The following is a 27369-nucleotide window of genomic DNA, read 5'->3' as shown; positions in this document are numbered from 1 at the left end:
AATTTAACTCATTTATATATATATATATAAATAGCATTCATCACCACTGCTTTTAGATTACTAAAGTCACCTAAAAACTTATTGGTTCGACCTCCTAGCTCGAGCTATTCTCTGAGCCCGACTCGCGTTTCTCGGCTTAACCTACATTCTTAGCTCAGTCTCTTAGCTCGACTTGCTTTCTTAGCTCAAATACATCGAGTTAACTAAGGTCATTTTCTTAGCTCAGTTACCTTTGCCCGAATCTTGGCTTTAACTTAATTAACTAGGTTTAATTTTACCCTCCACAGTTGTCACTCTCTCGAACAGGGTTATGTATAACCTTGAAATAGAGCCTAACTCGAGAATTATTTCTCAAACTTCAAAGGCATCCATTATTTCAGCTTGGCCTTGGTAAAAGTTTTCTTCATTTTTCGTGCTGAATTTCCTTATAAAAAGGATTCACGTGGCCCAAAATCCATCGCACTCCATTTTTCATCTTTCTTCCACTATTCCTCAAGGTAATTTCCTACTTAGTTTATTTTTGTTCATGGAAAACATCCAAGCCTTAGACTCTATGATCAATTTTTCAAGTGACTCTGATGATATCGATTTCTTCTCAATCACAAGCCTCGATTGGCTCCCACGGTTCCTCTTCGGGTGCCTTAACCATAGATATTCTAAATTCCCTTAGAAATAAATTTAGGATTCCATACTCGATGCACATGAGAATCCCTTCCCTAGACGATGATCCATCTAACCCACCTTTAGGTGAAGTAGCTTTTTGTCTTGTTATGTTCACCTACGGAGTTAGGCTTCCACTCCATCCTTTTATTCAACGGTTTCTAGCTTACGTAAATGTGGCATCTTTTCAACTATTTCCAAATTCTTACTGTGTGTTACTAGATTTTTATGTTCTCTGTTTTCAACTAGGGAAACCAAATCCCATTACCATGGAGGAATTTATGTCTCTTCATACTCTTAAGAAAATAAGATCTTCATCTAACTCTTATTATGTTACTATTCACAAAGAAAACTTCATTGTTTCGTGTCCGACTACCACAAAAGGGTGGAACAAACAATGATTTTTTATCAGGGGCGACTGGCTCGCATCAAACCGTAGAGGTCCTTCTTTTTCGATCTTGATCGAGTTTCAGACTTTTAGTAAGTTTCTCACATGTTCGCTCGATCGGACCGGCTTTTACAACTTATTCTAACAATTTTTTTTTTTTTTTTTGCTTTGTACAGTTGATCGTATCCTGCCCTAACCAATGCAACTAATGCCTTTCGAGATTCAGTCTTTTTGACTGACAACTTGCTCTACTACAGTCCGAGCTTGGTTCAACAAGAACTTCTCGACACCTTTGAGCTCAACCTCTCAGCACATACTGGTTTGACTTTTTTTTTTTTTTTTGTTTAACACAAATAGTTATGGATAATTACTTTGAAGCTTTATCTAACCCTTCCCCTCTCTCTCCATCCCCTTTTGTTATAAATGGCTCATCGTAAAATTATGCGCCAAAGAATGGAGGTCGGATTGAGGATCCATTCCTATAACTTCGATGGGTGCCCTGATGGGTTTTGAATCCATTCAGAGTCCATCCGAGGAACCACCTTCCTGATGCCCATGCATTCATACTTCTTCTTATCAAAATATCTCTAACCAAACAATGATAATTTCAACCCCCTCAACTGCTGAAGGATCCAGCTCGTCCTCTCCATATGCTTCCGATTTTAATGGACCATATGATTCTGAAAGTGACGAAGTTGCATACCTAACTCAGGCTATGGCTCAATGGTCTGGTGTAAACGAAAAACTGCCAACTCGATGGTTACCTGTGTTGGGATTGATTTCTCAAATCTCGTAGGGTCCTATAGTTTGTAAACCCTATAGGAACAAACTTGTATGTGATTAATAATATTTGATATTGTATTCACTTTGTCTATGAAATATGTGTTATTTTAGTTGCATTAACCACAAACGAATAAATTAACATCCAAGGTTATCGTTGTAACTTAAACATGTATGTGAAGACATACAGGTGGATCATTTTTAAGTGATAACTTAAATGGTTTATAGTATATGGAAAATGTTGAGTACCTTATCCTGGTGACACTATGAGTATGGCCTGCTTTATAGATGTTACAAATGTTGTAAAGTGCTACAAATGATCTGGTCTTAATCATTCATGTATTAAACATGCGAGCGGGGATATTCTATACAAAGGAGTTTGTATAAGAAATGACCACAAAATATTTAGTCTCATTATATAACACCGTTCATAATAGAGACTTTCATTTCACTAGGATGACAATAGGTAACATGACCATAATCCTGAGTGAGATGTGAACTCCGGCCTATGAGGGCGGTACTTTGATTTGTATAGGTGAGAGTGGCTAAACGTCGACTCAATAAGCCTACCATTTTAGGGATTAGTCGGATTGGGGAGTTGGAAACTCGGCTACACAAGATGGAATTCACTCATTCCCCAAAGCAGGGGTAAGTAGATAAGTTGCTCTCTTAAGGGCTAATTCCGGGTTTTGAACATTGTGGCGCCACACCCTCTCTTGGCCCGAGAGGTGTTTAGTCATAATAAGACTATGATCTATTGTTCATTAGAGAGATAAGTGGTACTTAAAGAGTTAGACGTAAATTCAGGGGCAAAACGATAATTTGGCCCAGTTGTACTTACGAGCAACTTATGAAGGGTCATCGTACTATTAACTTGTTATATCCAATGGACATAGAAATATATCTATAGTGCGAAATTGCAGCTATCGATCTTTAGTGGAGTTTTCGACAGTTAACGAATGGTGGATAATTTAATTAAAGAGTTTAATTAATTATTCATGTACTGTTGGAGCTTCAAGTTACAGGTTCAAAAGATCCCCATGGTAGCTCAAAAGGATTTAGTTGAAAATCAGTTTTTGAGTTAATTTGAATTGTTCAAATTAATAAGAGAGAATTTAATTATATATGATATAATTAAATTGATTCAATTATATATGATATAATTGACATAATGTATTTGATACATTATAGTTTAATTGAAGGAATAAATATTTGAATGTACTTCAAATATATTTTCTATGAATGAGATTCATAGTTGTTATATTTAATATAAATATGATTTAAATTAAATACCACAAAATAGAGAGAAAGAACTATAGTTTATATTGTATATGATGCAATATTAAAACTATAGGTTATAAGTATAATATGATAAATTGGTTATCATATTTATTTATATTATTTATTATTTTGAATAATAATCTTTTTTTTCTCTCCAATCACTTTAGTGGGTGGTTAAGTATTTTTTTTATGGCAAATAGGATAAATGAAAATAAGTTTTTATTTTTCCATAACAAGTCTCTACGGCAAACACAGAGTCTATACGATAGGCAATTTTACACTACACCATTGAGAAGCTTTCTATACAAAGAGTTTTGTCTTCCTCAATTCTCTTCCTCCTCCAAACTCAAAATCCATCCTTACCAAAATAGTCAGAGCCCACAACTCCTGGATTCTCACCCGGAGTATACCGAAGGTTCCTGGTGGTTGTGTCTCGTTTTGGTTCGTGAAGTTTTTGAAGAAAGTCTTCAAGTTTACTGATGTGTTCAAGTTCGTGATCATTCGAGAGGTTTACGCGGAAAAATGTTCTTCAAAGGTATAATCTCTTAAACCTTATTTCTTGTTTAAAAAGCATGTTGTAATTTTAATTAGAATGCATAAACTGTATGTTTATTATAAATTTGTGTTTCCAATCTAAATGAAATTTGGACGATCCACCTCCACTTAAAGATCTCTTTAAAACGAGTGTCTTCAAGCTGACCCAAGGTCGGTTATTGTACAAGCCCAACAGTACCTTCGCATGGTAAAGGACCCTATTAGATCACACTCTTGCATTTTCCAACTAACTATATACATATTCTCATCTTTTTCGTTTTTTGATAAGCATCCTACGAGATGCTGATGTATTCTAAAAGTTAAGCGACAAGGTGGAATTTCATAAACAAAACCATGCGAGATTGCCTGAGAAGATGGAATTTCTCAAGCAACATTCTGTTTCTCGAGGGAAATTTGATCGAGTTTCAACTCTATATGCTGAGGCATCCACCAAGCTTACCCATTCTCAAGAATCTTTAGTGACACTTCAATCTCAATATGATGTTTTGGTTAGTCAGCTAAAGGAGAAGCTATCCACATCTAACACAAAACTGCAAGAAGCTCGAGCCAAGCTACCAGATGCCAAATACTTGGCTGAGAGCTTTCAAAAAATGGAAGTATACTATCAGATGGAGGATGACTGCCTTCAGTTTGGGGTCATGCCAGCTATGGGCATTGTTAAGACAAAATACCCTAACGTCGACTACAGATTCGTACAATCTGAAGTCAATGTTTGGCGAGACGATTAAACCCAAGGTCTTGATAGCGTGGATGTTTTTGCTAGCCAAGCCTTACCAACTGCCCCTTGACATAACTTCACTGATACATTCCTTTAGGGTGTCTCTAATTTTCCTAATTCAAGAACTTTAGCAGAGCTTGGTGATATCGGGAATATAGACGAATATTTTCTTTTCCAAATTCTGGTTGATTGTCATTGGGCTTTTTTTTAAAAAAAAAAAAAAATAAAACTTGTAAGCCTACTGGCAGCTCGATCTTGTAGCTTAGCTAAATGAAACTTGCAACTTCAATGTTTGTTTATGGAGCTTTATATCTAGCTTTTATTCATAACTCAAGCTCATAGCTCGACCTATTGAAACTTGCCCTCTTAGCTTTTACCTACTAAAACTTGTAGCTTGCCTTTATTTGCAGATCGAGCTTGCAACTTGACATATCAAAGCTTGTAGTTTCAGTCTTATCTTTGAAAACATTAATACTCTTTGCCCCACACTCATGCACGAGTAATTTTATACATGAGAGAAAGAATCTTGTTGCTTGAGTAAATTAGAAGACTAAAAATTCTCATTGTAAATTTGAAAAAGACAACTCTCATTACTTGAATTGAAAGAAACTTTTATTGCAATCATGAAGGAAAGTTGGAAAATATAAAATCATTCATCACGAAAACATAAAGATAAATCTATTGAAAAGAAATTTTCAGATGTTCAGCATTCCACGAGTGAGGCAACAGGCCCGATTCAAACTAGGATTTGGAATCCGGATTCGGCCCGACATTCCCCTATGACCTGGCTACATCATCATGCTTCTAGAAGTGAAAGTTGTCCCCACAAACCAATACGGATCCTTTCAGCATGCTTTTTCCTCACTCACATGCATCCGGGTCATTACATGCCTACCAGCTTCCGCTTGGTTTGTCCCCGAACCACATCTTACTGGGAGAGGTTCCGCTCTGATACCATTTGTAACGCCTCAGGCCCAGGATTCGGACTAAGATTCGGAATCCGGATTCAGCCCCTAATGGCCTCAGCATTCCCCTGCGACCTAGCTACATCATCATACTTTTAGAAGTGAAAGTTCTCCCCACAAACCAACACAAGTCCTTTTAGCATACTTTGTCCTCACTCACATGCATCCTTGAAAAATTCCCAGGAGGTCACTCAATATAGGATTGCTCTAAGCTAAGCACGCTTAACTTTGGAGTTCTTATTATTGAGCCACCGAAAAGAAAGGTGCACCTTATTGGTATAGGTAGTAACTTTCAATTCTTTTAAGTCTTTCTTAACTATAATTTCATGTCCTCAGGATCCCTCTCATTCGGATGTGATATCGGTTCATTCATGTACCCCCTCCTGAACTCGGGTTGTTACATTCCAAGTCGAATAACCTTGGTCACTTGATAAGAGCCCTCCCAATTTGGTCCCAAAGCTCCGCTGCAAGGATCAGTAGTGTTGGGCATGACTTGCCTAAGAATTAAGTCACCTACTCTAAAGCTTTTCTTGTGCACACAGAAGTTATAATATCGAGCCCCCCAATTTTTATATTCTGCAACCTGAAGATGTGCAGTGTCACGATGTTCTTCTAGGAGATCCAGTTTTAACCGAAGTGCTTCATCCTTCTCGATTAAATCGAACTGTTTGACCCTGGGAGATGGAATTCCAATCTCTTCCGATACTATGGCTTCTGCCTCGAATGCAAAAGAAAAGGGGGTCTCACAGCTAAAAGTCTGTGATGTTGTTCGGTAGGCCCACAACATATTTGGCAGTTCTTCAGGCCATAACCCTTTTAATCCTTCCCGGTTCGCTTTGAGATTTTGCTTGATGATTTTATTGACGACTTCTACCTGTCAATTGGCTTACAGATAGGTTGGAGATGAAAAATAATGTTTAATGCTAAGATCAGCATGGAATTGACAAAACACTACATTATCAAACTAATGATGATTGTTAGTAATCAAGATATATGGTATGCCAAATCTACATATGATATTCTTCCAAATGAAGTTGATTATTTTTTGTTCGATAGTTATTGCTAAAGCTTCAACCTCTTCCTATTTAGTGAAGTAATCAACAATGGCGATAGCGAACTTGGTCTGCCCCTTGCACGGAGGCAGAGGTCCAATTAAGTCGATTCCCCATTGTGCAAATGACCAAGGGCTCATAATGTTCATGACAAGCTCGAGAGGATGCTTAGGTACAATTGTGATCATTTGGCATCGGTCAAAATATGGGGTGAATCTATATGCATCTCAAGCTAAGGTGGGTCAATAATAACCCTGCCGAATTATTTTCTTAATGAGGGTCAAACTCCATAGTGATTACCACATACTCCCTCGTGAATCTCTCGCATGATGTAATCGGCCTCATCTGAATCAATAGATTTTAAAAGAGGGAGAGAAAATCCTTTCTTGTACAGTCTATCATTATTTCTCACATAGTGGGCAACCACGCATCTTAACCATCGAGCTTCAACTTTATCATCTGACAATACCCCTCTTTCGAGATACTTGATTAAAGGGGTCATCCAATTGCGATGCTCGGTCTAAACTTGGTCCTCTATCTCCATAGCTTCCTCTCTCAATATGTTGGGTGCATTAAAAACCTCCACATGTACCATTCTACTTAGGTCGACATTAGCATTCTGAGATCATAGTATTTTTTTTATCTCGCACCTGTTAAATGGGCTCAACATCTTTCCAACTTCTGCTAAATAGAACAGCCATTCCACGATCTTTGGTCTGGTACATCTCAGCTACCTAATTGACAATAAGTTGGGTATCATTTAAAATAATTAAGTGGTGACTCCAACTCCAATAGCTAATCATAGGATGGCCAAGAGTGCTTCATATTTTGCCTCATTATTTGAGGCTCGAAACTTGAACCTCAATGCATATTCAAGGTATCCTTCTTCTAGTGACAACAACAGCAAAGTAGCTCTGCAACCTTTTCTATTGGATGATCCATCCACATAGATTTTCCATGGAGGGTCATTGTAGCTCTTGGTCTCATGAGGTATTTCCATCATGCACACTTCCATGTTGTCACCAAGGATGGCATGTGGAGTGAATTTAATGACAAAGTTAGCTACAACTTGACCCTTCATTGTAGCTCGAGGGCGAATGATAGGTCTAAAACTTACGTCGTTAATAAGCCTCACATTTGGTCAAAAAGAAAAATTTCAAAATCATCGAACTACTCCTATTACTACTAGAACGTAGAAAAAGTGGTAAGTGCGAGGTCAAACCATAGAGAAACGAAGAATTAATTTTTTTTTTTTGGGTTAGATTTAACCGTGAAAAAACAGTAAAAACAAGGGTTTGGTTTTCTGTTTTAAATTGAAAACATGCAAGATAAAGTAAAGTGCAATGGATATATGAAACAGTAATGGATTCATGTGGTTCTCATATCAAGTAGAGATTCAATGTAATTTAAATAATTGTTTTAAGCCAACATATCATATACTCAAATTATGCATGCATAGTTACCCAATCGATGTGAATTAACTAATCTCTACAAGCCCGAAAGTCAATTAAACTGAACCAATCGAGCGTCCTAATTCGTAATTGAGGCTGGAAAGACCATGCCTCAACTAACCTACATGTTCCTAGATTCAATTGGGTCCCCAGCGGCCATAAAGAACTAGAAACACATGCATTAAGATTTAGGATTCAACTATATTGATTAAATGTCAGGACAGCCATGTTTAAATAATGAATTTATTCTTTAAATATGGATTAAACGTGCGATGCAAAGATTCGAGACTAGCCTATAAACCTAAACATGCTCATCTAATCAATGCTACGAGGGTAAATTCAAAGCATGGACGATTACAAGGATGCGTGTGAGCTTGAATTTAACTAGCAAAAGCATGCGATCATGATAGGGGCGTCAATCCAACACATAAAAGAAAGTCTAAATTAAACAAGATTCAAGAAAAACAGAATTCTTAATCAAAGTACAAAATTGAACAGAAAACTCATCAAAATACAAGAATGTTCGATCTAAGAACTAAATGAAAGATTACCTCATTGATAAAATTGATGGGATACAATCCAGCACACGTTCATAATCCGAAAATAATATAAAAATTAATCTAATGATACTGAAAAATTGAAGGGAATAGAAGAAGAATGAAGTCTAACTTCCGCCTCCATCAATTTGGCCTCTTAAATTCTGCATATTATGACCTACGGCTGAGGGGTATAAGAAAAATCGCCGCATCGCAACGCTAAAAACAGCGTTGCAATGTTGGTGTTATCGAACTTCAAAGCGTTGCAATGCTGCAAATAGCGTTGCAATGTTGCATATTCTGCCTTAGAGTGTGAGGGTAGAGTGTCAGGCTAGTGTTGCAGCCCTGTGCCAGTGGCATTTTCGTACTTTTCACTCTTTTGAAGTCTAGCTGCTCAAAGCACCTCCAAATTGCTTCAAATTAGTCCTGTTTGACTCCGATTCCTTGATTCTACCTCCTTGGTGCATGATACCTACAAAATAAGAAAATAAACACATAAAATCTATTAATGAGCCTAAATTAAGCTAAGAATAATAGCTCCTTTTGAGAGCTATCAAATACCCCCAACTTAATTCTTGCTTGTCCCGAGCAATGTAGAAACACACAATCAAATAGAATATAACATAATAAAAAAACATGCTAGCTTAATTCATAAAATTGTTACTCCAGTCTCAGCAGTCAGTTAGAATGAAATTTGTAATCAAGAATGCAATTCAATTATGATCAATCAATGAAGCACTAATTTAAGAATGTTTCTTAATCTATACGTGCATGAGTGAGCCTGGAATTTTGCTACTTAAGCTTGCATAGCCCTAAAAAGTTAAGCTTGCACACCACTAACGCAAAGGCAAGCTTTTCTACCTGGGGGTATCTCGTTTATGCCCCTACCATTGACTTGCTTGTGTAGTATACTGGTGACTATCGACATTCATCCTCCTTGGTTAGGACAGAATTAACTGTAGAATCAGACACAACAAGGTATAGAAAAAGTTCTCCGTTGGGCACGAGCTTGAAAAGGAATAGGACTGAGCTTAAATAATTCTTGAGTTGTCTGAATGCCTACTCACATTCCTCCATCCACTCAAAGTTAGCTTTTTTCTTAATACTTTAAAGAATGGAAGACCCTTATCAGTAGCTCGACTTATGAATCGATTAAGAGTTGTTATCCTCCCATTCAGGCTCTATATCTGTTTTATTGTTTTATAAAATTCCTTCTCTATCAAAACTCGTATCTTGTCTAGATTTTCTTTGATTCCTCTCTGGTTTACCATGAAGCCTGGAAACTTGCCAGAATCAACTCCGAAAGCACGCTTTTCTAAGTTCAGCTTCATCTGATATCTTCTCAGGACTCCAAAGGCTTCAGCTAGGTTATCTAAATGGTGGCTCATTTTCTTGCTTGTAACCAACATATCATGCACATAGACCTCCATGTTTCTTCCAATAAGAGGAGAAAACGTTTTATTTACCAGATGTTGTAAATGGCTACTACATTTTTAAGCCCAAACGACATTACAATATAACAGAAAAACCCCAACTGGTGATAAAAAGAGGTTTTCTCTTAATTCAGGGGGTGCATTCTAATTTGGTTATACCCTGAATAGGAATCCATGAAGCTTAATAGTTCGTGGCCAATAGTAGCATCAACGAGCTTGTCTATTCTCGGAAGTGGGAAGCTATCCTTCGAACATGCTTTATTGAGCTCGGTGAAGTTGATGAACATTCTGCATTCTCTGTTAGCTTTTTAACGAGCACTACATTGGACAACCACTACAGGTAATGGACCTCCTGAATGAAGTTCGTTCACAATAGGTTGTCCACCTGTTCATCTATGATCTCATTACGAGCATGGTTAAAGGCTCGTCTCTTTTGGCGCATTGGTTTGTAGCTTGAGTTAATTTTGAGTCGATGCACCATCACCTGTGGGTTTACTCCTGGCATGTCATCCGCAGACCAAGAAAATACGTCGGTGTTGCTTCTCAAAAAATCTATTATAGATTCCTCTCATTAACTCCCAGCTTCGCCCTGATGTTGACTTTTCGAGTGTCAAATAGGAATGGCATAGATTCTAATGGATCAGCTAGCTCACCCCAAGGCCTGATCTCAACTATCAGATTAGGATTAGTAGCATTATCCAAGTCCATCTCATTAATTGATGGATCACTTAGCAGAGGTGTCGAGGTATGATCCTCGACTTTGGGCTTCTATGTGGCTTAAAGAACCTTCTCATCTTCTTTTCTAGCAATAGTGCCAAGACATGCACTACCTCTACTTTGCTCTATGGGTTTCTCATGGTAGTCATATAAAATTCTCGTAACATCAGTTGCTCCCCTCTCACAATCCCAACTCCGCTTGGAGTGGGGAATTTCAATAATTGATTATAGGTGGACGGAAAAACTTTTACTTGATGCAGGGATGGCCTTCCTAAGATGGCATTGTAGATTGATTTATCATCCACCACGAACTTCACCATGACTGTTACATAGGCCATGCCCCCGCCAAAGGTGATTGGGAGTTCTATGTTACCTTCTGGATATACCAACTACCCACCGAACCTTAACAATGGGGTCGCGTTTCTTTTCAAATGTTTGCGCCCCAATTTCATAGCGTTGAAGGCACGAAGAGATAAAATGTTCACCGAGCTGCCTTCATCCACTAAAATTCAATACACCTTGATATTCGCTATGGTCAAAGACACAACTAAAGCATCATTGTGAGGCTGATGCAAATTTACTACATCTTCCTCAGAGAAACTGATAACTTGATCTACTACAGCAAAATAACATACCTCCTGGACCCTTGGAGAGAGTCGGGCCTGAAGTGCTTTATTTTTTTGCTTTCTTCCATAATCGCCTCCAGCCGGACCATCTATGATTGTCTTAGTTTCTCTAGGCGGAGTTGGCCTGCGATCTCTCTTACTTTTAGTCTTTTTTCTTTAGTTACCATTCTGGTCATCACCTTCTCCCACGTATTCCTTCAGCTGACCTCATTGAATTAAAGTTTCTATAGCCTCCTTGAGGTAAAAACATTCTATCGTGGTATGGAAATGGTCCCGATGGAAGTGACAATATTTGTCTTTGTTTCTTTGGTGTGAGTTGGCCTTCAGCTTAGCTGGCCCTTTTAGCATTTCTTTGTTTTAGATCTTCATCAAGATCTACTCCATAGGGACCAACGTGGGAGTGTATCATTCAAACTTTCTAGGTAGTAAGCCTTTTCGGGTTGTCTTCTTCGGTGCCCAAGCCATTTTCTATCCTTCTCTTCTTGTTTTCGTGACGATCTTCATCTTCTTGACCTTTTGATCTCTGGTGGTCCGGATGGGTGGTTTTCTCTTCTCCTTGATCGAAGAAGCTCTCTAGTGCTCACGAACTTCTATGCCCTAGAAAGAAGTTCGACATCGATTATAGCGGGTTTTTTGCTTAAAGACCAGAGGAACTTCTCAATCTTGAGCCCGATGATAGACATCAGTAAAACCTTCAATCTACAAAACTTCACTGTTGAATCTTGCAACATACTCTCTTAGTGTTTCATTCATTCCCTGCTTTATGGTGAGCAAATGAGTATGAGTTTTTCTTTGATCTCGACCTCCTAGGAACTAGGTAATGAACACTCTCGCTAGCTCTCAAAATGAAGTTATTGATCTCCTCTTCAATTTTCTGAACCACTTTCAGGTTGGACCTGCAAGAGTAAAACGAAAATGCCCGATACTTAATAGCGTCTCGAACCCCTTGGAGTTTCATCCATGACCAAAACGAATCTAGATGCTCTATTGGATCTTTTGATCCATCATAGGGTTTTATGGTAGGTAACTTAAATTTAAGAGGGTACTAGTTCCTGCAGCATCTCATTCGTGAAGGGTGGGTCTACCTAATCCATCAAATTATCAAGGTCCAACCCTTTATGATCATGTGCCTTCTTGATATCTCCTAGTTGGTCTGGATGCATCGTAACTTAATTGCCCACGATCGGCTATCCACTTCTTTGTCATCTTCAGCTTGCTTTCTCTGTCTTCGGTTGATGAGATCCCGTAGATCTGTACCCAGTTCATATTTTTCCTTTCTTTCTATTCTTTGAGCTTCTGTTCGCTCGTCCCTTCGAACTATCGATCGTTCCTGGTGCATGTAAGATCTTTTAGGCTGACTCTTAACTAGAGCATAATTTCCAACAGTAGGGGTTCGAGAATGGTGATCAAGAGGCAGAAACTTCCTTACATCTAGGTTGTTCACTCGCCTGTTGTTGTTCCCTCCTAATATCAACTTTTTCGATGCCTTTGGCCTAGAGACCTCGGACTCACCCACCCCTTCAATAACAGGTCCTTTACCCTTAGTCCGATCTCGGATAACTGGGATGGTGCTCTGACCCAATGGGTTGTACTTGGATTTTCCATCACGCTTGCTTTCCTCATATGGGTCCACAACATTTTGCCCGATGGCCTTAATGATTGGGTTAGGGCATCTGAGCATTTCCATGATCTGACTCATTCTCAAGCTGGTGGGTCTCATCCATTCGAGTTTCTGGATCACGTGTAGGTTTTTGCCTTGGGTAACGTTCATGATCCAAATCATCCCCATCAGTTAGGAGATTCTCTCTGCTCACGTTGTTGCTCATGGTTCAAATACAAGATGTAGTGCTAGGGCTAAAATATTTTGCTCTTTCTCTCCCCACAGAGGCGTCAATTATTAATACCGAAAATCGTACTAATGGTGATTTTATATTTCTTGAGTAAGAGTAGCTCGATATTCTGTAAAATGAGCAAAGCTAAACACCGATGTGGTGTTGAGCCGAATTCACTCTAATGTTTAAGTTAGAATCAGGTTTGAATATAGCTCAATTGGTAGAAAATTAGTATAAGTTTTACTTGTTATCCATTCGAGCCATCATTATCTGAGTTGTTACACACTTTAGTCTTCAATATGCTCAACTCTTTGGTAGAACTCTAATGCTCGATTAACCAATTATTTTTTGCAACATAATTATGTCTCTTTAATACAATAATTGCTTAATTAATTATTCAGTTACATGAAACAAAAATAAACATCTTTTACTCTTAAAGATAATTATATTGAAGTGAGCTTACAAAAATCCTATCATAAAATAGGTATAAATTATTTAAAAATAATTACAACAATTCATGCAAAATCCTTATGCATGGCTTACCTTGGGCATACAATTGCATGGATTCATATGTTGGTGGACTAGCAAAATGCCATCCCACCCCTTTAGCTTGACTGCCAAGCTGACCCCTTCATGGGGTTAGCTTCTTTTAGGGGTCGGCTTGGCAACCAACACTGCTTTTGTGTGTATATATACATACTAATTTAACTCATTTGTATAACAAAATAGCATTCACCACCATTGCTCTTAGATGACTAAAGCCACCTAAAAGCTTATTGATACGGCCTCCTAGTTCAAGCTATTCTCTAAGCTCAACTCGCCTTTCTCGACTCGACCTGCTTTCTTAGCTCAGTCTCTTAGCTCAACTTTTTTTCTTAGCTCAAATAGGTTGAGCTAATTAAGATCATTTTCTTAGCTCAATTATCTTTGTCTGAATTTCGCTTTAACTTAATTAGATAGGTTTAATTTTACCATCCGCAATATGAATTATGTGAGGTCCACGAGATCCCCTACCCCAACTACACAAAAAAAAAAAAAAAAAAAAAAAAAAAAAAAAAAGTAATTAATAAATTAATAAATCATTTAGTGACATATCAAATAATGAATGGAAGGAAATGGTATTGGGGCATTAGATTTTTTTTCTATCCCCGCACAAACTTTCAAATGAATGAGTTAAAATTATGGTTGCTAAAAAAAGAGGTTGATAAGTTGAGGGATAAAATTAACTAAATGGTGTAAACTACAATACAATAATTAATGAAGTCATATCTTTATCACTAACTTATCTTGCCATATATCTCACTACTTTTTCCAGAAAAGAACAAAGTATGCACAAAACTGATTTTAGAATCATTGATTCGTTTCACAATTATTATTCTTGAAAGATGTATACAAAAATGAGAAATAAAAAAGATCCAAATGGAATCAAAGTACTATATCTACCTACATTGTCTAGACAGAAAATCAATTTTGATCACAAACCTTTTAGATTGTATCATTTTGTCTGATGAACTTTTAAATTTCATCCAATTGGACCCAAAGCTCAAATCAGCATTGCAATTTTTATCCTCAACTTAATTTTCCTACATCCTAATTTTAATATAAAATAGTTTTTTAAAGAACTTCCATCAATTCTCATTAATTTCAATAAAATAAGGTTTTGCATAAAAATAAATTTTACTATGCACAAATAATTAACCAATTACTTTGTCAAGATTCATAAATTTCAAAAAAAAAAATATATACCTTTAGTGACAGTTTATTTTCTAAAATTTTATCAACTTATATTTTAATATATTTTATAATTCATCGAATCAAATGTATATAAAAGAAAAAAAAATTAACAATATTTGGAGCAATAATTTAGTTTTAAAAAATGGCAATACTATTTTTACAAATTTAGGATTAATATTTTAATCACTTTCTTAATTTAAGATTTAAATTTGATGAAATTAAAAAATTTAAAAATTAAAGAGTCAAGGTCTTCTTTTTCCCCAAATTTCTAACAAAAAGCCTAGATGCAAAACTAAAAAAGCCAAAGAGATAGAACAATATTTTTTTTTTTTTTTTTAAAAAGGCACAATTTTTTTTTTAAATGGCCAATGTATTGACTTTGCACATTGTGGATGCCATCATTCCAGGTGTACACCAACCAAACCTCTAACCTTTTCATAAAAATCTTTTGTTTTATTTTGGTTTTTAGCTTTTATTAATTTTATTTATTCACTTGTAAATGGTCCATACAACTATAGGTTGAATCTACAACATATTTGGTACAATGCTACAAATATATGCCTAATTATATGTTTAGCCAAAAATATATGAAAGCTCTACAAATTAATGAAATTTATGGGACCATGTGCTTTACAAACTACACAAAACTAATTTAGGTATAGATATTATGAGTATATTTCATTCTGAATTATTCTTCAAAATGTAAAGGCATTGTTCATTGATGTTTATTGATGTTTAATTATATACCTAAAATATTTTCCACTACCTGATAATATGAAATGGTATATTCCAATTTCCCAATATATATTAATTGATCATTTTTTTAAAAGATATTAATTGATCATATAATCCTTGTAGAATTTACAAGTGGTAATTAACCCAAAGTTAAATAAAAGCTACCCTAATCTAGAATATACAATATAAACTTAGTGTTTCTTTCAACTAAATAGTTTTATAAGAGTTCAATATTAATATTGGTGTATTTGATATCTAGTTCAAAAAATTGGACACCTTGTTCTTAAAAAAAATAAAAAACCTACACCTTTATTCGTAAGGTTTAGAGAACACTTCATTTAACAAAAAAAAAAATAATAATAATAATAATTTTATGTTTAGTAGATTCGTTAATTTAAAAATATTGAAAATGACATGCATCTATTTAGAGACAAAATTAAAAATATAGAGACGGATTATATACTTTTTGAAATTTAGAGTTTTTTTTTTTAGGAAGAAGTTTGTTGATATATTAGACACAAATATAATAGTCCAAAAAATAGGAACAGTTGCAAATATAGCAATCAGACTCAAAGTATTAAATATAATATAATGTAAAAAAGTTATAAATATGGAAAAATTTGATAGTCTATCAGTGATAGATCATATTGTCTGTAGGAGTTTATTAGTGATAGACCATATCGCTAGAGTCTATCGTTGATTAACTTGGCTATATTTGCAAGTTTTATAAAATGATGTTATTAAACATTTGGTTATTATTTCTAAAAATGCTATGAATTGCAATTACCCTAAAGAAGGATAATGCCTCGTTTGATAACAATTTAATTTTTTATTTTTAGTTTTTGAAAATTAAGCTTATAAACTCTCTTTAACCTCTAAATTTTTTTATTTGTTATTTACTTTTTATCATTATTTTAAAAAATAAGGCCAAAGTTTGGAAACTAAAATATTAATGTTTTTAAGAACTTGTTTTTGTTTTTATAATTTCACTTAGAATTTAACTCTTTTATTTAAATTTCTTGATTTGGTATCTATTTTTTATCACTATTTTAAAAAATAAGGCCAAATTTTGAAAATAATAATAATAATAATATTTATGAACTTATTTTTGTTTTTAGAGTTTGACTAAAAATTTAACTCTTTCATTTGAGAAACATACAAATTATTTTATTATAAGAAATAGAGAAAAAAATAACGTTAACTTTTAAAAAACGAATAGAATATCAAACAACGGTTAGATTAATCATTTAACCATTAACCAGAACTCTATCTGGTCTCTCCCTCTTGCCACCCCTACCCCTTTCCCAGCTTGAGTTTCATTATATTCACATACCACAAATTTAAGAAACCAAATACATAATTTTTCTAATTAAAAATAGACATTTGCAAATATGACAATCATATACAAAATATTATTAGATATAGTATAATGTAAAAAAAAAAAAAAAAAAGTACAAATATGACAAAATTTAAATAGTCCATCAGTAATAAATCACATTGCTAATTTATAAGTGATAGACCATATGTTGGTAATAGTCCATCAACGATGATTCTATATTTGTAATTTTTAAAAAATATTATTATATATTTAATAATTATTTCTAAAAGTAGTAGTCATTGCAATTCCCCATTAAAAATAATTCTAACAACCAAACTGGTTTCTATGTTTTATGAAATAAAAGAAAAGGGAACACAATTTTGTTTAGTATAGTTTTGAGACAATGCCTTGATTGTGAGATCTCCCAATAAATAATTTCTCTCTTAAGAAAGCAATGTCTCAATCTCTCTCCTGAATACACTAGGACAAGCTAGCCTATCAATTTTGATCTTTAGCTAGCTAGGCATCTAGCTTTATTTTTTTAATATTAATAATAATACACAATAAATTAAATATTTGTTACCATTATCATAGTGACATTGTTGCGTAAGTATTCAACTCAAAAGACTTAACAAATCAAAACCATAATAACTATGTATTATCAATCAAGAGCAGTGATTTAAATCTCCCCCACTCTTTATTGTACCATTAAAAAAAAATTAAGTTTACAAATACAAACTTTTATTAAATACAAAAATTAAATATGCATACTAAATGGAAGATTCGAACAACAAATCTCGTGGTAGCTAATATATATTGCATGACAATTGAGTTATACTCGTTTTGACAAATATACATCTTTGTACTTGCTAATTTCAGTAACATAAGGTTCTACACAAATTTACTTAAGACTTACAAATTTTAGCGAAAATTGTCTCTTATTTTTTTTTCTTTTTCTTTTTTTTTTTTTATAATCTTATCTATATTTTATACTGTAAATGTGTTTTACAATTCACTAGTACTTTTTCTCAAATCTTCAAATGAAAATTTATTAAACGGAAAAAATTATTATAGTACTTTTTTAAGTTTAAAGTTGTTAAAATTGCAATACTTCTCTAAATTTGAAATACATTATAATTCGATAAAATGGTAAGTTTAAAGTTAAAAAAAAAAAAAAAAAAATTGACACATCATAATTAGTTTAGGGGTTTTAAATTTGTTTATTTTCCCCTTAAAAAAGAAAAGAATAGAAATTAATTGGAACTGTTCTATAAAATTAGTACTTTTAAAGAATTGCAAATATAACAAATCTATCAATAATAAATTCAACACTGTTAAACTCTTATTAGCAATATGGTCTATTGTTGATACTCTCATTAGCGATATAATCTATCATTGATAGTCTTTGAAAACTTCATCTATATTTCATTATATTTGTAATTTTTTTACATTATATTATATCTGCTAATACTTCATATCTAATTATTATATTTACAACTGTTTCGTAAAATTGCAATAAATTGATCTATATATAACTTGATTAGAGCACAAAATATGTGTTATGGGTTATCTAAATTTAATCAATAAAAACTTTTTTTTTTTATTAAAAAGAAACAGTATTTAAAAGGGAAAAGATGATTGGTCTAGGATTTCTCCTTTAAGCGAGGTATGGGGTGACGTGTGGGATAATGAGTGGCTTGTCGTATTCGAAACCTTTTTTCTGCTTCCGGACATGGTAAACCTTATTCTAAAATTTAAATTAATTACACATTATCATTTGTGGGCCCCACTCGATTTTCCTATTACATCTTCGACGCGGCGCATGAGCCGACGGATGCGGCTAATCTTACCTTTACAATTACGCTTACTACTTTTCGAGATTCCCAATCTAATCATTCGATTTTTGATTTTTTAGCCAAAAATTCCTCTTTAGGCTCGACTCGGCTCGACTTCGGCGTGCTGACTATGTGGATTTTTCAATATATATATATTTGTAATAATTTTATTTGATTCCCAAACATTGTTAAGGAATAATTAGTATTCTGTTTCCTCACGTAATTCCAGCTTATTATCTGCAATTATAAAAATAATTTGGATAGAATAATGACTTGGTAAAATTTTATTGTTAATTCTCTGTTTTTCATTAGAATTTACGTAATCAATGAGTTTGAGGGAGGTGGAATTTCTCTCTTTATTTTTAAATTTCACAATTATATATCATGCACTCCCTTCCACTTTATATAGCCTAATTTGTTTTTTAAAAAATTATTTTTATATATTAAACTTCAAGGTGTTTTCTACACTCATATCTACTTTTAAAATATTCATTTTTCCACGTAACATAAAAATGGAAAACACCTACTAATTACGACCCCGTTTGACAATTATTTAGTTTTTTTTTTTTTTGAACATTAAGTCTATTTCATGTACATTTCTTACAATCATATGCATCTTTCTTAATTACCATAGTTGAATTCTTAGTTAAATTCTAAAATAAAAAATAACATTTTGAAAGCTACTTTTTTAATTCTCAAAATTTAGCTTGATTTTTTAAACCATTGATGAAAAGTGGATAACAAATGAAGGAATTTGGAGGTGAAAGTAGTGTTTATAGGCTTAATTTTAAAAAACAAAAGGAATTTGGCAACATAAAGATTTATGCAATTGGAACTAGAGAAATTCGAACCACAGACTCGAGATCACTAACATGCTCAATTGTTAGTTGATCTATGTTCACTTTGACAAGACTTATGTTGAGTGTAAAACAAGTTTCAAGTTTCTTTCATAAATAAATTGTTTTTATATTTTGGGTTCTATATTTTTGCAATGAATTTGTTTTTATTCTAATATTATCTATCATTTTCGTACCTACCTTGTTCGTTTGCTAACCTACATTTTTGTAACATAAAACTCTAAAAGAAAACAAAAATCTCCATATTAATTATATTCGTCTGACTAAAATTTCTCTTAACGAACTTTTTTTTTTAGAATAGCTTTGAGTATTTTTATTTATTAATTCTATGAATATTGATCATAAGAAAAAACATTGATATTTGAATCATAAGAATAAATTTCAATAATTTGAGTTCGAAATAACAAACTGATTGTGTTATTTGTCACTTTATGTTAACGTAAGTATTTTTATTAAATTAAAACAAAATAATCATTTAAAGTATTTTTAAATGCACTCGTTAAGAAGTAGGCTTTGACATGATTTTGTGAAATTAAAATAATAATAATAATAATCGCATTACATAATACTTTTGGGATTGAGTGTATAACAATATTTTTAAAGAATTGAAAATATAATAAAATTTATCAGTTGATTAGACTCTTACAAATCTTATGGTCTATCACTAATATAGACCCTTCCTAATGATATGATCTATCACTTATATATTTCAAAAGTAAAATCTAAATTTTACTATATCTACAAATGTTTTGAATCTGATTGCTATATCTACAACTACTCCTAAAAAGAATTTTAAAAATTCAAAAAAAAAAAAAGACACATAATTAGTTTATATTTAATAAAAACATTTTACTTAATAAACTACTCTAAAAAGCATCTTCAAGGAAATTACACAACTAATAGATAGAGACTTCTCAAGAATCACTAGAAGAAAAGGAAAAGGAAAATAGATTTGCTCAGTTGACCCACTAATCAATTCAATACAGCATTAACAAGAACTTATCTTACAAAAATCCTAGAAGACAGTGAAAGAAAGATTTGTTCCAATTAAAAAAATTGGAAAGTAATCTACTAATTTACAACATTAACAATAATTTGTCATAGAAAAATGAGTTTAGGAAAGACCAGGAAATTTCGAAGAAAATTCGACCATAGGTAGAAAAACATAAGAATTGGATAAATACTTTGAATGACAATATTAATCCAAGACATTAAATATTGTGAAAAATATAGTAACATGCACCCTTAAAGGAAACAGAACTTAAATTAATGGAAATTAATTAGAAAAAAAATAGTATTATTTGTAAGCCATTTTAGCCAAGTCAACGTTGAAGCCAAACAAGCTAAGCTTTCCCAACACACCAAAAACCCCACACTCTTACGCAACCAAGCTGTCTTCCGCAGCCGACTAATCCAAAATCAAACATCCAATGTCAAACATAATATATTATGTATAAGCAATTACATAATATAACCCTTATACTTTTAAATTCAATAATACTTTAAGATAGTGAATAATGTAAGGATGTACCAACCCAACTTTTCGAGTACTCAGACAAGGACCGTTACGATATAATGCATATTCTCATTCAAACATTTTGACCATCATAACGTAAATTCAGTGAAAACATAAATAATCATTCTAAACTCAAGTATTAATTTAATAATAAATCCAATAACCAAAATATTTAGTTGAGATTTAAAAAGAAAATGATTCAAAGCAAATTAGTGAAAACAGTCATCTGAGAACGTATTCGAATGAAAGGAACAAAAACCATAAAAAAGAAAATAAAAACACAACATGTGCAGAAGCATTTTCTAATGCCCTCGTATGACTCTATCATGGGTTCCATTTGTCCCTCATCAGTCCATTCCTATCATTGCCTAAAAAGAAAAACATAGTAGAGGAAAGGATGAGTATAACAATGCCTAGTAAGTGACTTGCTAGTGGCCCTCTAGGTTACTTGTTAGCTAGTTTATCTAGGCACCGGTGTACACCTATATCATTTCAGTCCTAGTGATCCCGAAGTGTCACCTATTAGTCATAAACGTGATCCGAAGGAATATGTATTAGTCATAATATGTAACTCGAAGATACACAAATTAGTCGTAAGCTCATGAACCCGAATGAACATGCATCGGTCATAGTGTGTAACCTAAAGGTCTACGATCAGTCATAAATGTGCTATGTCTACAATTGCCTAGATAAGAAAAACTAACAGGAATTCTATAACTTAGCATGCATCAGTTTTCATATAACTCTTGTGTTATATTTTACAGTCGTTTATCTTAGGGGTAAAATTTCTAGTATATCCTCAGTCAACAGTACATTCATCATGGTTAAAATAGTCTAATCCAATCAGCCAATGTCATTAAATCATGCAGTTCAATCAGTCATAAATTATCAATCCAAACAGCCTAGAATACTCAGTCAAATCAGTTACAACAGTCTCAAGAAATAGTCTAAATAGTCATAAGTAAATAGTCCAAGTGATAGGGATGACTAGTTCGAAAGCAAACAAGTAGAAAATCACTTACCTCAAGACTAGGTCTAGATAATCAATAGTCCAAACTTTACTTTATCTTGAATAAAATCCTTTAATCAAATCCCTAAACATTAACCAATTTTAATTTTAACTTTAGGGGTCTAATTTCAAATCAAGTTACCCAAATCCAAATGGGTATTCAAGAATAATCATAAGAACCACAAATCTTACCAAAACACTTGTCAAAAACAATCTCGAACTCGTTGGACAGTCACTTCAATAGTTTTCCAAACTCAAATCTAAAGCCAAAAATAACTCGGATAAGTTAAATTTCATTCCAAACTTAATAGGTATCAAATCTTTTACCCAAAACTTCATAAAGACCTCTAAACTTACCCCAAAAAAAAACCCAACTCCACGATCCGGCGGAAAAATCCAAGAAATGACCGCAAAAGAAGGTTGGATGGCAGGCTCGGCATTGGCGACGAGCAGCCTCTAGCTGGAAAGAACGCCGGTGAACGGTGCAATTGGCTCACGAACAGTGCGGCTGGCTGCGTCCGAAGACGAGAGAGAGTGTTTATCCTCTTTTTTTTTCCTCCCTATTTTCCTTCATTTTTTTTAATCCAAGACTTATATATATAAATATATATAATAAAAAATTATTAAAAAATCCAAAAAAATTATATTTCTTCCTAAAATTTCCAAGATTCCTTTAAATCCAACATCTCTTCTTAAATTCAATCCAAATAAATTCAAATCTAATATCTCAAATCTCTTCCAAAATTATTTTAAATCTTCCCTCTATAAAAACAAATTGAATCATCTTAAGAAAATAATAAAATCTCCATTTACAGGCCAAATTAAACCTCAATTAATTCAAAATAACTAAATCGAATTTAACTTAACCAAATACTTAAATCTTAAATTTCAATTTATCCAAATAGTCTGAAATAAACTAATATTTAATTACATAATTGTAACAAAGGAGGTGCCTATTGTATGTTAACAATGTTATAGCATTCCACAAACAGTTATCAGAAATAATAAGCATATAAATGAAGACCAGGGACTCCTTCTCCTGCAAGACTTGAACTCCCCTCAAATCGTGAGACTCCTTCTCATATGAATTGTATCTTTCTCCTAGGAACAAAGTCTCCTTTGCTCGATTAGCTTAGGCTCCCCCTAAGCTTGAGAATCTCTTCCCATATGAATCTCATCACACAAGATGTAAGTAACTTGAAGTATGTCTCCAAGCAATTCAACTCTTTTTCCTTTCTGTAATTACGACCGAATACACTCACTACAGTATAACACAACGATGCTCTTAGAAACAGAATGATCAAGCCAAGTCGAAGGATTAGATGTCCTTTAAATATGCACAACAAATATATGGAAGACCAACCCTAACTTCCAAAGCAGTCGAACAACCCTAACTTCCAAAGCGGTCGCACACTGAGAAAGGAAAGGGATTGGCAAATAATATTGCAGAAGGAAAAACTCGATAAGATAGGTATTTTGTAAAATCAACATTTCCATAGAACATCTCTTTGTCAGAAAACCACCAATGTAGAGACAACTAAGATAGCATATCTGACACTTAAACAAATATTGACAACCACATAATATCTACTCCATTGCATTGATTTTAAGTTGCATTATTTGTTCTGTAATTAATACGGATAATAATTCAAAATTTGAGCGAATTTTCAAGCTTCATACCAATGCATAGTTGTTTGGACTGCGAGTTTAATATCTTAATAAATGCAAGTATGTTCAAATAAAAAAAGTTTATAGAACTTGTTTTGGAGCACAATTAAACTAAAAATCGAAGTTGATTAACTGTGGGAGGAGTGTGATTTTAAGAAACAGTTGAAACATGTAAGTTTGTTCAATAAAACCCAATTTTGACGAGCTTGGCAAACATGAAACATCTTAAATCATCAAATTCACCTAAATCAACACCTTTTCGTCTCAAAACCTTAACTTGCGGGAGTTTAACGCACAATAAAGTATCTAATCCATATTTAATTTCTGGTATGCATTCAATAAATTAAATTAGTTGGAATGGTTTTTGAATTTTATGGACAAAAGTTTAAATTCTATAACTATGATCAAAGCCAACATAGCGACATAAAAAAAGATAAACTTAACTTTAAAAAATAACTACAGCTAAATACAACTCTATTTTCTAATAAATTCATTAGGGTGTAAATTATTTGGGTTTGTTATCTACTTTTTAAGAGTTTTTTGAAAAATTAAGCCAACTAAAATCAAAGTAATTTTTAAAAAATTGTTTTCCCTTTTCTAATTTGGCAAAAAAAAAAAAAAAAAAAAATTCAAATGTTTAGTTTGTAGAGATGAAAATCATGGTAAAATAACTTTTTATAACTTTTTGGTTTTATTACAATAACTATAGGGATAAGGAGATCAAACCTTTAACTTCTAGGGAGGAAGGCCATATCAATTATCGGAGTTAAACTCACTTTGGCATAAATAAACTTATTTTAAAAAAAAAAAAACAAAAAAAATTAAATAATTATCAAACAAGACTTAGGGTTGAATCATCAATCAACCCAGAAGTTTAAGCTAATGAGTTATGATAAGTATATCAATATTTTAACGTCCTCTCTCACTTGCGACTTGAAATTTTACGAAAGACCCCAATAGGTAAGAATCAACATTAATTGAAAAGCAAATGGTCATTATAAGAGTTTGAACACATTACTTCCTATTTTGATACCATGTTGAATCACCAATCAACAAAAAAAACTTAAGTTGATTGATTACAATAAATTTAAGGCTTAAATCCTATTTTGGTCCCTGGACTTTGAATTTTGTTATATTTTGGTTCATAATTTTTTTTTTTTTTTTAAAAAAAGTCTGTTTTAGTCCCTAAACTTTCAAAAAGTATTTATTTTGGTCCCCAATGTTAAGATTTTGTTAACTTCAAATGAAACTGCGTCTATCATGTATTAATAAAATGAAGGTAAAGTAAAATGTCAAGATCCAATGCGTCAAAATAGTGAACAACCAAAATCTTGAACGCAAAATAATTTTTGAGTTCTCCTGTAGAAAATTACTTTATCACTTGATTCAAAATTGAAAACCAAGATTTTTTAGCGTGATTAACTTATTAGATAGCTTAGTCATCCAAAAATACAGGTCATCTATCATTTTGTTCAAGAGTTAACTATATCTAGGATCAAAATAAACCGTTTTTAAAAGATCAAAGACTAGAATGGACGTTTTTTAAAATTTAAGGATTAAATTAGAACAACATTCAAAATTCAAGAACCAAAATAAGACTTAAGCCTAAATTTAATTATACCAATATTTTAATGCTTATATTTTAGAATATAGATATATATATATTTTTTATTTTGATCAATATACCAACCAAATATTGGGTTGATACCCAACTCGAGAGAAAGTTGGGAAGAAGGAAAATAAAAAGACATATGATGTCATAATCTTTGCCTTTTCAATGACGCCATTTCACAAACACATTTCCATATCGAAACTCTCCCATCTCCACCATTTAAGATTCTCCTTTTTCTCCTTTTTCTTTTCTCCCATCTCTTCCATTTTTCCTATAAAATCCCATTCCATTTCTCATTTCCTTTCCAATTTATTCACACACTCTTTCCCTTCCAATTTTTTCCTATAAAACCCCATTCTTTCCCTTCCCCCCCTTTCTCAATCCACTCATATTCCCATCCTCCCTATGGCCGAAGAATTCCACGAATCCGACATCGTATTCGCCGACCATCACCGCCGCCAACGTCGCCGCCATTTTTTCCACCCTTCACTCGACTACACCCAAATCCTCGTTACAACCCATGGGAACTCAAGAAACAACACCAACGACGACGGCGACGACAACAACAACAATAACAACAAAGATTTCATCGCTTCTCTCCCCGTCAAAATCCCAGAAACCGTTTTCCGTTACACTTCCGACATGGAGGAGCTGGACGAGGAATGGGACAGTGAAGACAACAATATAGTACCACCGCACGTCATCATAGGGCGCCGCGTGGCCGGAAAAATGGCTTTCTCCGTCTGCACCGGCAACGGTAGGACGCTTAAGGGAAGAGATTTAAGTCAAGTTCGAAATTCTATTCTCAGAATGACCGGATTCCTCGAAACTTGACCCCCCCCAAAAAAATCAATTCAATATTTGTGAAAAAAAAAATATTAGATTATTAATGAAAATGGAACCCAGTTTTCTTCATTCTCTCTCTTTGAGGTTGGAATTGGGATTAGGATTCAATGATTCATGTAACGGAGGGGGGAAATTGTGATTATTTAAATGCTTTTTTTTGTATAGAATAATTAATCAATCAAATCTCCAAAAGAGTTATAACCTTGTCATTTGTATAAAAAATATATCTACATTTTTAAAAAATTATAATATTATCCTTCAATTTCAAAATATTCTCTTAGAATCTCGAACAAACATCAAGACTTTAAAATTACATGAGAATAACTTAAAATAATGTGATGATCTAAATATTCTTTTTAGATCATTATTACATCATTTCATATTCCAATTTTCGTCTAAAATTTTTAAAAAAATCAATTTTAAAAGTATTTTTTTAAATATCTATAAAAGTTTAGGAGCATTATACTATTGAGAGTATATAATATATAATAGTAGCTTTTAAAAATAAATGACAAAGTTTATGATATTTTTTTATAATTTAATCCCTTTTTCATGTAAAGAGGGGATTAAATTAATTTGAAGGAGTGCATGTTTAGAGATTGGGTCGAGGTTCTGAATTATTTTGAAATATTATATATATATATTTATGTTGGCAGTATTATTATTAAAGAAAATAATGTAATTTTAAATTGTAACTGGTTTTGGACAGTCCCAACATCACCAGCTAGGCTTTCACGAGAAGAGAGAGATACACAACATGTTTCATTATTAGGTCCTCTTTTTCACCCAATAAATGATCACTTTTTCTTTTTTTAATCCTACTTCCATCTCAATTTTTTTCTTTTCTAAAAGTAATTATTCTAGTTTTGTACTTCAATAATCTCATCCGATATGATATCTAGTAATATTCTATGACAATAGAAAACACTTTTAAAATATATATATATATATATATATATTAGAGATGTGAGGGTCTGAAATTTCAATTAGATTGATACATTCTTAACACTCTCGTTATTTCTCATATTCGATATATTGGCATCACAACAATTCAGTATATATAAGAGATGGAGAAGAAGTTCATGTGAACAAACGATATCAAAACTAGTACATAACAAAAAATCGAAGGCGAAGAAAAACACGAAATTACATGAAAGCAGAAAGATTGAGATGAATAGCAATGATCTATGCATCAAGAAACCAGACAAATTACAAACAATTTCCCAAATTTAAAGGATGTTGTTA

At 33.1% G+C, this 27369-nt stretch overlaps 1 protein-coding gene and 1 pseudogene across 1 annotated transcript; one reads left to right on the top strand and one right to left on the bottom strand.

Moving 5' to 3' along the window:
- Positions 1-5744: 5744 nt before the first annotated feature.
- LOC150036989 (uncharacterized) lies at positions 5745-7480 on the bottom strand. Its single transcript, XM_090311841.1, has 2 exons — positions 7232-7480; positions 5745-6221 (listed from the first exon to the last, which is right to left on the bottom strand). The coding sequence occupies exons 1-2, from the start codon at positions 7478-7480 to the stop codon at positions 5745-5747; spliced, it is 726 nt and encodes a 241-aa protein (XP_090167967.1).
- An 18038-nt stretch (positions 7481-25518) lies between these two features.
- LOC120073009 (protein S40-3 pseudogene) lies at positions 25519-26193 on the top strand (annotated as a pseudogene).
- Positions 26194-27369: the final 1176 nt, after the last annotated feature.

This window comes from Benincasa hispida, chromosome 3, assembly GCF_027475165.1.
Source record: "Benincasa hispida cultivar pf3 chromosome 3, pf3_genome.v1.1, whole genome shotgun sequence".
In the NCBI taxonomy this organism is placed as follows: Eukaryota; Viridiplantae; Streptophyta; class Magnoliopsida; order Cucurbitales; family Cucurbitaceae; genus Benincasa; species Benincasa hispida.
The sequence above is the reverse complement of the archived record's forward strand: the minus strand, read 5'-3'. Positions and strand labels throughout refer to the sequence as shown.

Coding starts and splice junctions, on each gene's coding strand:
- LOC150036989 (XM_090311841.1), bottom strand. CDS start 7,480: ATGAAGGGTCAAGTTGTAGCTAACTTTGTCATTAAATTCACTCCACAT. Junction 6,222..7,231: donor TTCGAGCCTCAAATAATGAG/GCAAAATATGAA, acceptor GCCAATTGACAG/GTAGAAGTCGTCAATAAAAT.